At 39.7% G+C, this 13,999-nt stretch overlaps 1 protein-coding gene across 1 annotated transcript in view; it reads right to left on the bottom strand.

Moving 5' to 3' along the window:
- The window catches only part of tmem145 (transmembrane protein 145), a 41,208-nt gene extending 28,539 nt beyond the window's left edge, over nt 1-12,669 (bottom strand). Inside the window, exon 1 of the mRNA XM_022198018.2 lies at nt 12,388-12,669. Within this exon, the coding sequence (XP_022053710.1) occupies nt 12,388-12,498 (111 nt within the window). The 5' untranslated portion in view covers nt 12,499-12,669. The remainder of the gene's footprint in view (nt 1-12,387) is intronic.
- Nucleotides 12,670-13,999: the final 1,330 nt, after the last annotated feature.

Raw genomic sequence — 13,999 nt, 5'->3', positions numbered from 1 at the left:
GGTTTGATGCCTTTAGTGAGAATCTACAATGTAAACAGCCATAAAAATAAAGAAAAAACATTTAATGAGAAGGTGTGTCCAAATTTTTGACAGGTAGTACACACACGCACACATTACAGACTTATAGTCTCACATATGCAGATATGATGATTATATTGGCATATGGAGTTCTATTTCAGTTAAATGTTTTATTTCCTTAAAATCTATTGTACTCTTCAGATGTTTAAAGTCCACAGATCCAATACATGATCACAACTTCTCCCACAATGCATTTTGACTTTCCAACCACATACGAAGGACCGGAGGACAGCTTTCATTTTGCTTATTAAAACAGGCCTTAAGGGTTGGTTGTTATGAACTCTTGATCTCCAACCAACCAACAAAACTCCCTATGCACCATTATACTGTAATTACCACTGCCCTGAGTTTCCCCTACATAAACAAGCACGGTAATTCCTATGCTAAGAAATAAAGTGCAACCGGAGCAGCATACCGAGGCCAGCACTGCTGCCTCCATATATCACAGCAAACAAAACCGCAGCCATATTTCAACCACTGCCAGCCAGCTTCAGCCCTTGGTGCCTCTGTGTTATAATTCATGGCAAACCCCAGAAGTCACTGAAGCCAGAGACTCACGCCCACCCCTGTGCGTTGTCCTGGGTGACGCTTAAGGCTGTAACCATGACAACCAGGGCAGCAGAGGGAAGCATTGACCCAGAGATGAATCCCTGGAGAGAGGAGAGATGGTCTGGTTGAGATGGTGGGATGTCGAGGGGTATCATTTGCCTCAGCACAGCCAAGGACTGTGAAACACCCCTTTGTTAGACGAACACACCGAATTATCCACAAGCATCTGTCACTCTCTTTCCAGCATGCTGTGGCTGATCAAAAACAACCACAGTCATTTACACACACCACTTAGTGCAGACACATATTGCTCCAAATGCCCCCTCCCCATTAGTGCCATAGCAACGACAGCATACCTTCGTTTGCAGCTGCCATAGAAACATCAAAAGCACAAGCCATTCATTCACAACACACACCCACTTTTATTTTGTGCTCTCGTGCGCTTGTCCTTCTAATTTCCTACTCAATAACCCAGCAGTAGTACACAGCAATGATGTTGAAAGTAGATAACTAGTCTGACTTCCTTGTTCTATGAACCAGTCCTTTTAGCTGCTCACACACTCACCAAAGACGGCAAATAACACAAATTTTTTCACCGAATTCCAAAGATTAAACTACTGATTAGCAACACGACACAAATTTCAGGGCTCAAAATCAAATCAAAAGTGGTCAACAAAAATCCAAATCTAATGAGTTACCAACAATTGTGACTCTTACTGAAGTTCACGTATATTGCCGTTTTTAGTAGAAGTCTATAAACTTAAAACTAGTGACTTGTAAGCAGAAGTTCAACCAACTCAGTCAACAGCCCCTTATCTACTGATCATACAATACAGTGATTAAATTAACTTAAAGCTAGAGTGTGCAGGATTGTAGTCACAGCAAGAACAAGAAACATTTAACCCCTTAAACTTCAGTCTACCGCCGGCGGTACACCTACTAATTTGCATAGGAATTTCAAGAATGTCCGACGGCTGCAAACGTGATTATACAAACACTATACGCCGATGGAAAGCTTAGATTCTCATGAATCTGCCGGTATAAACCACTTTCAGATGTGATTACCACAGCGGGAGTTAGAAAAACACATTTGTCCAACAAAAACGAATATTCATCCATCCGTTCTCTATACACAGCTTCAACGTACACAGCACGACTCACATTTCCGGGTTCATTATTACACACAGATGAAAATATTCCACAAAACACGGCCATAATTCAACCTTTTACATCCAGATGACACAAGCCAGTAAACTATTTTGTCCAAAATATGTCCTGAAGTCGGTATAAAATCCTCGAATCGGTCGTTTTCAAGGAAATGCACCTCGCGATGCGCGTCCAATATTCCCTGTATTTTTCGTCATTTTTTTAATCTAAAAATAGAATATTAGCGATTTTTTGTACTGAAAATGGTTGGAATTGACTGCAGCTTAAAGGGTTAAGAGAATAAAAGAAAAGAAAAACTAACCAAAAAAACAACTCTTTCCTTCAGGGCTCCATCCCTCAGCCACTAATTGTGGACTAATTCTCAAGGCAGCACATTCAGAGCATCAGCATTCAGTCTGCATGTGTCATTCATTGTAAACCATAACCTTCGTGCCACAAAACAAAAACCATATACTCACTTATCCAAAAAAATAAACAGTAACTCCTTAACTGCTTTTTAACACAGCCAATTTGATTTCTTTTTTGACAAAACTCTGTGTCAAGGTGAAAACTGATCTCTACAAAGAAATGCAAATTAATTGAAAAAGTGAAAACTAAAATAAGTGCTCGTACAAGTGACTCACCTAATTCAACACAGATGTGTCAAACTGGTGCTAAAAGTCACACAAGTAGTTAATTAGAGATCATCTGATGTGCAGTGAATGTGCCTCAATGCATTTCACTGTGCATTATACTAGGTATAATTGTGTTTGTAATAAACACAGGTCTTGAATCTTGAAGTGATGTACTGTAAAGATGCCTGTGATTAGTCCAGTCACTGGTGAAACACTGCTCCTGGCTGTAGCTACACTGTGAAGACTAAATGCATAAATGTGGGGATGGAAACAAGAAAATTTCCAAGTCACTGACTATCTCTGGAAGTACAGTTAAATCCATCATTTAAAAAAATTGAAGGATTATGACATGTACTTAAATGTGCCTAAAGAAGGCTATCCTCTAAAACTGAGTTACCATGCAAGAAAGACACTAATGAGGGAGATCACCAAGATACATATGACTCCCCTAAAATTACAAGCTGCAGTAACTGAGGTAGGACAGGCTGTGCATACAAAAACTGTTGACTGGTTTCTTCGCCAGTCAAAGCTATATGAACCCCACTGACGAAAAAACTCACATTAAATCTCAACTAGAGTTTACCAGAAGCCATGTGCAAAACACTGACGTATCTGGAAGAAGCTAATTTTGTCTGATTAGACAAAATTTTCATTTTGGACTTTAGACGCCAGACAATGCATATCATCACAAACACACCACGTCCACCGCAAAGCATGGTAGTGGCATTATCATGACTTGAGATGCTACTTGGTGGCAGGCACTGAAAGTAAAGGGTAAAATGAATACAGAAAAGTATAGTGAAAGCCTAAAGGACAACCTGATGCAGGCTGCAAGACTATTTGGTTTCGTGTTTGGACTTGAAAAGTGTTGTCCACTCACAAGTCCTGACAGTTTTGCAAGGAAAAATTACCATAGGTAAAATATTCTTCATTCTTCACTTCATCTCCATTGCAAATAAACAGTTGCTGCAGAACACCTGGACACAGGACAGGACTGTTAGTAGTCATGGTGCTGGCCTTGTTAAGGTTTTTAAAAAGAGCTTCAACTGTCATTAAATTGATTGTGAGGAATAGTCTACTGTTGAAGGTCTTACAAGTACAGCTCAAAAATTTGAATATTGTAAAAAAAAAAAAAAAGTGGTTTATTCAGAATTTAATTGAAAAAGTTTATTCTATATTCACTGCAAGTGAAGTGAAACATTTTTGCCTTTCTTTGTTTATTTTTTTTAATGATTATGGCTTACAGATAAAGAAAATCAGCAATCAAGTGTATCAAATTATTAGAATATTTTATGTCAAGTTTCAGTAATTTTCTATTCAAGCAATATTAATTCTGTGCATCTCTCAGTCTAGTTCAATACACACAACCACGATCATGGGGAAAACTGCTGACGACTAAATTGTCTAGATCATGGTCATGGACCCCCTCCAACTAGAGGCCCGGCCACTGAAACCCATTGTTGTCAAAGCTGGCTGTTGGCAGAGCGCTGTACTGAAGCACATTAATGGAGAGCTGACTGAAAGGGAAAAGTTTGGTAGTAAAAGTACACCAGCAACAGGGATGGCCACAGCCTAGAGAGAATAACCTAGAAAGATCAATTCAAGAACTTGGAAGAGCTTCACAAGGAGAGAACCGAGTAGAGATGGCTTCAAGAAAAGGGGCTACAACTGTCGCATTCCTATCATCCCACTCCCTTTCGAGCTTTCTTGTTTTTTTTGTGTGTGCGTTTTTTTCTTATTTTTCTTTTCTTTTTGTATTGACATGTTTGACATGTTTATAAGGTTCGAACAAATTGTATCAAAACATCTTGGAAGAGCAGAAAAACTGCCAAAGTACTGTTCACAACATGTATAAACTTTATCTTGTATAAGCTCAAAATAAACTCATCAACTCATCAAGCTACTCCTTGAACCAGAGGCAACATCAGAAGTGTCTTACCTGAGCTACGGAAAAAAAAAAACTGGACTGTTCCTTCGCTGTCCAAAGTCTTCTTTTCAACTGAAAGTAAATTTTGAATTTCATTCGGAAATCAAAGTCCTATAGCTTAGAACAAGAGTTGAGAGGTACAAAATCTAAGGTGCTAGAAGGCCAGTGTGAAGTTCCAACAGTCTGTGATGAGTTAGGGTGCCATGTCAACAGCTGGAGATGGTCCATTGGGTTTGATTAAGTCCAAAAATCAACAAAGCTGTCCAATAAGAGATTTTTTGAGAATTTAATTTCCAAATTTTTATCTCTTTTGTTATAAACTATAACATAATTGGAATTGAAATGTTCATGCGGATGATTTCTTTAAACATCACAACTTCTTTTAACTTCAGTCAGCATGTGTGCAAACCAGCACACAACCATGGACATATACTGTACTTTATTTTTTATCCTGAGTGCAAATATAGCATCTACTTAATTACAGTAGGTGACCATATCAGATCACAATTGTATGTTTTTGTTTAAACTTTGAATCACTTATTTTAACCCTATTAAACAACCACATCACATGTGAGAGTCTTTTAGCCCTGTCAATGTCTTACTAAGTTTTTACTACGAGTAAGGGAATTTGTCATTTGTCGCATCCTGGTTGCTTGTAGCTCTTGACAGTTCTCTGTTGGTTGGCAAGTTGGCTGGTTGTGTTCCTAATTATTTTAAAACTGCTTGTGTAACCCCACTGCTGAAAAAATCTGGACTTTTAACTGCATTAGAAAACAACATTTTAGAGAAGTTCATCATAGTCAATCTGGACTCCACAAGTTCCACAGCACTGAGACTCCTCAGAGTAATCAATTATCTTTAAATGGCCGCTGACAATGGCATGTGCTCAGTCCTGGTGCTGCTCGACCTCAGCGCAGCCTTTGACACAGTGGATCACAGCATCCTACTGGAAAGGCTGAAGCACTGGGTGGGGATATCTGGGACAGCTATAAACAGGATTTCATCTCGTCTGTCAAACAGGAGGGTCAGTGTATCTGCTAACAACCATCATGTTCCTCCGTCAAGCATGGTGTGCCACAGGAGTTGGTTTTGGAAACTATTTTATGCAGACGACACACAGATCTACCAGCCCGTGATCCTTTGAGCCTAGAGTGTACACTGACTGCAGTACCACGCTCACAAAACAGATGTCAAATAATTTTCTTCAGTTAAACTAAAAACAAAACAAAATGCTTGTTATTGGATTGCAATATATGGTTAAAGATATTCTCACTTGTGCAGGCTTTCACATCATGTCAGGCCCAATGTCAAAACAAATTGAGCTGAACAATAATCTGGGCTTTGAGTAGCAAACTACTAAGCCTGTGCAATCATGTTTCTACATCTCAGAATATTTCCACCTATTTTAAGTTTTAAAGTCTTAGTGACTATTTTAAATTGTTCTATTCTATTTTAACAGCATTTCCTGACCAACAATGTTCTATTTAGAAGAACCCACAAATGTGATCATTTCAACTCTGTTTCAGTGTCACAGCACTAATACCCAGTGTGTTCTAGGATAGATTTTAGGATTTTACTGATAACTTTAAAAGCCCTTAATGGCCTCTTTCCTGGTTATGTTTCCTATCTTTTAGTACCTTGTACACCAGTGCACATTTTAAGATCCTCAGGCAGAGGTATTCATTCTGTTCCTGGGAATCACCTGAAAACTAAAAGAGACAAAACATTTGTAGTCACGTCTCAGACTCTGGAACGATATGCCTGAGGGAATCATTTTGGCTGAATCTGTGGTTTCTTTTAAATCTCCTCTTACAACATACTTTTATAGGAGAGCCTCATTTGATTTTGTTGAAGTTTTGATTTCCTTTGAACTGTTCTTTAATATACACATTTTTTAATCTCATTAACCCTGTTTCGGTTTTCTGTCTTATTGTCCTTTCATCTGTGTTTAAAATTCTGATGATTTTATCACTTGTCTGTTCTATTTTGCTGCCCTGTGAAGCACAAAATATTTTAAGTAAAGTCTTTTTGGAGATTCTTACCCAAAAAGCTACATCAAACTGACTGTGATTCTATGTTTGTTTTTGTTTTTGTTAAATCATTATCAGACCACTTGATTTATTGTTTAGTTTCCAGATGAAAAAACTTTTTTTTTTTTTTTTTTTTAAATGTGATTAAAAAATGCTTCTGGATTATTTTGTATACTTTAGCTTTAACATCCTAGACATGAGGAAACAAAAATATACACGTGGCCAAAAGTATGTGAGCATCTGAACGAACTCTTTGAATGCCAAGACATTACATCCACATATATTTGCAGGAAAATTTAATTCCTTAGCTGCAGGTATTAATATGCTACCAGCACAGCCACTATCCTTTCCACAAGACTTTGAAACCTGGCCTCAGGGATTTGCTCCTTTTCTGCTTCAGGAGCATTACTGAGGTCAGGCACTGATGTCAGGCGATAAGGCCTGGCTCGCAATCGGCAATCCACTTCATCCCAAGGGGTGTTTGATGGGGTTGAGGTCAGGGTTCTGCGCAAACCAGTCAAGGATTTTCTCGAGAAACTCAGAGAGCCATTTCTTTACGGGACCTGGATAAGTGTATTCGGCATCGTCATTACTGAAAACAGACAACGGTCTTCAAGCAATTGTTCTGTCAGAGTAAGATGTACAATAATAACAAATGTCTATTCTGTAACAATTTCTCTCAAATGGAGCTGAAATTAGAATTTGATCAACCAATTGTTCTGTCCACACACAAAATATGTAACTTTGCAATGATTTGTTCAGAGGTTTAGTCATGTTTCATGCTAAAATAATAAAACAGAGTTTGAAATGTAAGAATTTGAACCTGTCCTACTTAGCATAAAACTAAAATATTTTCTGCTATCAGACTGTTGATTGAGAAAAAGACAGGTGAAGGCTTCACTTGAGGAAACACTGAATCAATTATTGAGAAAATAATTGGGAGTCAAAATGGTAATGACAGTTGTCCATATTTGCAGCCCTAATTCAAACCACAAAAAACAATGTCAGTGCACAAATATTAATCACATGACTTCTGGCAATATAGTACACTGCCAAAGAGTAAAAACATTATTTTTACATTTGTGCTAACGGCAAGGTTTGTAATTCATATCGGATATGAAAAGCTTGATACAGATTTTCATTTTGCTCAACCCTATTAATGGAGTTCATTTTTTTAAAAGCATTAATTTAAGCCATTTTCCCATATACAACTCTCATATTTCTTGGATCTAAAGTAAAAAATCTTTGTATTATAGACCATTAGAATTCAGTTCAAATTGTTTGCTTCTCCTAACATTTTATTAACACACTGACAGCTAACTGAAATATGAATGTATTAATAACAAAAAACCATGAGTTGCAGCCCATTAGATCAGCATTCCATCAGTCACTGACGGCCGCAATTAATCAATGGTCAAAATGAATATTTTTTTGTTGCTCTACAAAATTAAGCACAAGTCTTTGCATTATTGATGCTTTAAATCAATTCATGTGTAACTTGAGTAAAACAGTCTACCAAAGGCACACTGGCATCAACAAGCTTGTGACAGCTATTAGCACAATTCACCAATGAGGTTGAGCAATTCCACCAACGTCAATAACTAACCTAAGCTAGTTAACCAAGTGTAGCTCAGTGTGTTTGTGTCAGCGGAGAGCAGAAAAGAAGCCGATCCCTGGAGAGTAGCAACAGTGGATGAGGTGTCTACCTTAATCCCCTTTTAGTCCTCTTATTTCCCCAAGGCCACTGCATTGTGATGCAGAGTCACTCAGCCACTTCCCCAAGTATGTGTGCGTGATTGCACATGTGGTGTGTGTGTGTGTGTGTGTATATATACACACAACTCATTAATCAAGTGCTATGCCATGATGCAGTATCTGGTCAATTCAGCCTCTCACTGTCTTATTCTTTTTCTTCCTTCCTCCCTCACGGTTTCTGTCTTTTCATCTCTGTAGCTTTCTGTCATTTTCTTTTTCTCTCCAGATCCCTGTTTGCTTGCTAAGCCTCATTAACAATTAATTACCAATCAGCTAGTCAAGTCACCCCTGGACTGCTGGGCTTCTCAATGATTCATTAGTCAGGGTTACACAATGGTGCAATGCATAAACACACTCTCGCACAGACAGGCATGCACAAACACACACAAGCTCTGTCCCTTTCTGTCAAACCGGGTGTTTCAATGAGCACACACAGGCTTTGTAAACATGTAAATAGACATATTAAAGCACGCATATGGACACATCAACACACTTGTCCACGTGCATCCACACATATAGCATCTGTATCTAGTCACAATGTCCTCATTAAAAGGGAAAACTGATTGAGTTGTGGACTTGAAAGTGCTACACCACAACTTTGAAGTTAAATTCAAAGACGTTTCTATGACTTTAAAAGGCTGGAAAATTCTAAATTAAAAAAAAAATCTAATTGAACAGTTCTAAAAAGACATATTTTAATTAATTCATTAAAATAAAGCTTCATATAAAGGGATTCTTACTTCATGATCATGATTTTGAGTTCAGAAATCCTGGTGATATCCATTCCATAACTGCTGCTATATCAACCCAGATATCCAAAACTACATATTTCCATTGATTTTCAGGAGTTAATTTTAGGATGGAGAAAAGCCCAAAGAGCTGTGGTATGTTAGTGAATATGGGCGCTAGATTTTTTAATCAAAAACAGAGCTTTCACTTTCTCTGCAACCATTTTTAGAATGATATGCATTAATTACTGATTTTCTAAACTCCTTCCTGAAAATGATGAACAGTGTGCAGAAAGCTAAGAATGAATGATGAATGATTTGTGCTGTCAAAATATAACTGAGTGTGAGCTCAGCTCAAACGAATGTCATACGAAGTCTTTGTAAATGCTTGTTATCAGTCTACTGCAAATTCATACAGCTCTATGGACACTGACACAAGAGACACAGGCTGAAGCGGGGGGTGGATTTGCTCAGAGGTCTACAGATGTTGACTGTTGAAGGAGGGCAAAGTTTATTTCCCCAGTTGATTTCAAAACAGTGTTTAGTTTAGTTTATTAGTGGAAAGCCCCTTGAGATGTAGCATCTCGTTTTCGAGAGAGAGTGTCCTTCTTTTGCCCTTAAAAATACAACACCACTGCCCCTCAAAGGGGCATTTTATCAGTGTGTCCATATTGCATTAGCCAGTTATACTAACTGGTACACGTCGACCAGCTCAAAGAAGCATGTTGACTAGTCCATTATCACACCATTGCCTATGCTTTTGTCTCACTATGTTTCTCCAGACATAATTTTCAACACTTCCTCCATCTCAGTGTGGCAAATTTTGTTTGCCAATTTACAGGCCAGTGCAAACTCTACCTTCACCTCTGCAGACATTGATACAGCAACAGCATCCAGGAACTGAAACGGAGTTCATTCTGAGAGTGAGTGTGTGCATGTGTGTACTTGTCCAGCTATTTTTGTGAGGACCAGTTTGAGTTTTAGGCCATCGGAGTGAGGACAATTTGGTAAAATGACAATCTCTCAGCATTTTATAGGAATGTTTGAGGGTTAGGACTTGGTTTAGGGTTGAGGACAGAATTAGGTTTAGGTTAAGGTAGGGTAAGAGTTGGGGTTTGGCTCCTAGATGTGATGGCTAAGGTTGGAGTAAAGGGCATTATGTCCTCACAAAGATACCAATACATGCATGTATGAACGCATGTATGTATGTGTGTGTGTATGTTTGTGGGTGTAAATCTGTGGGGATGTGTGGAGTGGAGTTAGTGGGTGACCTTGGGGCAGGAATGCACAAGGAAGACTGATGAGGAGTTAAAATACACACAAGCACATACACAAAATATCAATACGTCAAGCCTGGTGTTGGCCGATGTCATTCAAAGTGCTTTGTTTGCTTAGGCTGTCATATTACGCCTAACTGGCTCAGAAGCAGAAGAGGAAAAAAATCCCACCACACGGTTCAAGAACAAGCCTGAAAATCATGAAGAAAAACTGCAAACCTCATTCTTTTTTGAGCATTCATTTACTCTTAATACATTTCTTAATGTCAATTGGTCTAGCAATACAGTAATGCTAAAACAACTGCTTAATTAATTAGCTGTCCCATTCACAGAAAATGGGATCAGCAGCTATTTTAGTAATTATCTTTTATTTTTTAAGGAAAATGAAAATCCACTGGCATCAACCTCACAGATGTATTCGTTGTCTGGTTTTAGGATATCACCTTATCAGATTAGCGTTTCCTTTTTTCCAACAAATCACATCATGCTGCAGGAAATTGCTATTTGCACAAAATGTTTTTACATTGATTTTACAGCTTACAGGGCAGCTTTGCATACATGCATTCATACATACAAGATGAATAAACTATGTTGTCATCTACCGCACTACTACACACACACAGTTACACACTTGGAAGTTACCCAGTGCAACCTACTGCTGGCCACTGAGCAGCTCCACTGGAGCAGATGCAGATTCAACGCCGTGTTCAAGGACATCTCTGCGCCTGTGATGGATGGATGAGTGCCTCTTGTTCAATTTATCCATTCTTATCCACATTGTCATCCTGGGGATTCAAACTGGAGGCTTGAGTCTCAGTCTGACTCATTTCATATTTACTGTAGTCAAGAGTTCGGTGAACACAACATGTTAGCAACCCAGAGTTATAATTAAAGCTTGCTGGCTGAAATTGCCTCCAGTGCACATGATCAAAGCATAAATATGTATCCTTTATCACCCTGTGTCCATCACATTGTGTTTTTGAGTGCTTTAACAGAGACGCCTCCTCTGCTGCTGGTCACTGAGCGACTACACAGTGGCAACAGAGTTCATCTGCTGAGAGTGCTCATGTTTGAGTTGAAACAATTACTTGACTAGCTGATAGAAAACTACTCAGTGAGTTTTACGATGAACCTATGAAAATATGAACATATTTCTTGTCTCCAGCTTTCCAACTTGTTTGTGGTTTACATCATTGCAGTTGCTGAACTGTCAGGTAAAACATGAAATTTGTACATCACCTCAGGCTCTGGAAGTTGCTTTTCTATCTTCTGTATTCTTTCTTATGTGTGTATGATCTATGAGGTATGTTTGTTGAACACCAATTTAATTTACTCCTTGATGCAAAACTCCGGACAGCTGATCTCAGAAACTGAAAGATTTATGGATCCATGCTTGGCCTGTAATGCAGAAATATCATTATGCACTAAACGACCACGCAAAACTTGATCCAAGACTGATTTGACAGCTTTGTTATAGAGGCTACTGTGCCTGCAGAGTGACTTGTATGGTTTAACTCACAACAAAATGGTAGGCAGCCTTCTTGTGCAGCTCATTTGTGCCAAACTTGATCCCAACAAACTCGTGAGAATGCCATCCAGAGATGTGGAACAGCAGGTGGTACCTCCCTGAATTACAAACGGCCAGGAGCTGCTGCTCCAGCTGCACAGTCAACATTTTGACACCCAAATCTTGTCACACAGCAGATTCAAAACCCTAACCGAGCTTTAATGAGCCCGGTTTGTGAACGGTCTCCGCACAACCACCGCTGCGCGCCACAAGCCATATGACGCACACCTGTGACGGCTCCTCGAGCCATAAACAGAGAAACCACAGCTAATTTGCATTGAAGCATGGCGACAAAACAATGCATGGTTCAGCTGAATTCGGCTTCAAAATGAACAACCACTTCTGACGCTTCATTGGTGGAGCGTGGACTGGTGGGATGCCGCTCGCTGGGGCAGCAATGATGCCAAGGTCTATCTTAATAAGGGGGAAATATACGCCACGCTTGACACGCATGCAGATGGTGCACAACTGGAAGGCAGTATGGAGGTAAGTGTGTTTCATATGGCGGCGAAAAACAGCTATTTAAATGTGTGAGGCAACTTGAATTGATATAATCCCCTTCGTCCATCCTCGGAACAGTCCACCACTCAGTCACCTGCGTTCGGCTACGCAGTCAAGTCGTTTTCGCACTCCTGTCAGTCTGTGTCGTTGTCGCAAGGCAACAAATTAACGAGGCAAAGAAAAACAGCGCTCACCTCTTTGGTGTTGACGATGCCTCTGACGTATTTTCCGAGGACTGAATCCACGCAAAAGACGCTGGACAGCACGGCCAGGCAAAGGAGTCTCTCCCCGACCCTCACCTCCATCTTTCTCTCTCCCCCGCTGTCGCTCGTCTGCTCGCCGAGCTCCCTGAAGCTAGTCTCTGTTCGGGAGCGCGCTCGGAGGACCAGCGCGCAAGACGGCGAGAGAGAAGCGGACGCGCCCGCGCCGGTCCCTCAGTGCATGTGGCCCCCTCCAGTAGTTGAAGCTGCCGGATGGTGATTGCTTTGTGTGTGTGTGTGCACGCGTGTGTGGTTGATTGGGAGGGGGTGGTGGTGGATAGAGCGCGCGCGCGCCCGGTTCCGCTCGTGCTTTGACAATGCGACACGTCCGCACATTAAAAATGCCATCGCTGATTGCAATCATGTTTTCATTAGAGGTCACACACCTCTAATGAAGTAGCACTGAGACAGATGATGCCCGGCCGTCTGTTCCAAATTAGCTTATATCACTTATCAGTAAGATACATTTACAGTAACAGGCTGGATTACAGCTGATCTTTCTTGAAAACGGTTATAGTGCAATCTTGCAAAAGAAGCACTCAGACCTTTTAGGTTAAAGCAGTTGGCTTTTTCCACAGGCAAACTATTCTTTTACCAGTATATTTTTGTATTCAACTTAGCATAAGTAAAAGTACAGAAATATCAGCAAGATGTCATTTAAGTGTCAAAGGTTATCTCGTATTACGGAGAATGTCCACTTTCCAAGTGTAAAATACAGAATTTCCGTGTTGTAGCTGGTCAAAATGGAACTTATTAATATACTGTTGGGCTTAGATAAATCTATACAAAAGCAGCACTTTATGAACTCATCATGTTTGGCGTGTGCAATCTTCACATACAAAATAGTCATCAGAAATGTTGTGCAGTTTAGTAGATTATTTTTGTCTCTAAATTGTAGAGAGAAGAACATAAGATGAAAAAAGGTGCCTCAAAATTGCACTTTCAGAGCTTCTTTATTTTCACCTCTGTAGACAAATTATGATGCATAAGAAAGCTCTCTGCATTGTGCGTTTTTGGATTTAATCCAACACTTTGTGTTAAACAAAATATCACTCTTTTTAGTTCCCTTTCTCAAAGTCCTGGCTTAATCAAAATATCAGTGAAATTCAATTGAGCGGTTTTAGTTTTCACAAATGCGGTCCATCCTTCCATTATCTATACTCTGCTTAATCCTCATTAGGGTCACAGGGTGCTAGACAGGTCACTCATCCATCACAGGAATACAAAGAGTGACAAACAAGCACACTCACATTCACACCTAATAATTTAGAATTTACAATTTTAGAATCACCAATTAACCTCAGCATGTTTTTGGACTGCGGGAGGAAGACAGAGAGCCTGGAGAAAACCCACCATGCACACAGAGAACATGCAAACTCCACACAGAAAGATCCCAGACCAGGATGCGAATCGGGGATCATCCAGCTAAAAGGCGACAGTGCTGACCACCGATCCACAAATGCAGTCCTAAATCATAATTGCGCAGAAGTAAAAATCCATTAAACATACCAAGACCATCTCATCAGACAGAATGAAATATCATCTG

The sequence above is a fragment of the Acanthochromis polyacanthus genome, chromosome 12 (genome assembly GCF_021347895.1).
Source record: "Acanthochromis polyacanthus isolate Apoly-LR-REF ecotype Palm Island chromosome 12, KAUST_Apoly_ChrSc, whole genome shotgun sequence".
Classification (NCBI taxonomy): Eukaryota; Metazoa; Chordata; class Actinopteri; family Pomacentridae; genus Acanthochromis; species Acanthochromis polyacanthus.
Note: the sequence above shows the minus strand (reverse complement) of the source record. Positions and strands in the feature narration are given on the sequence as shown.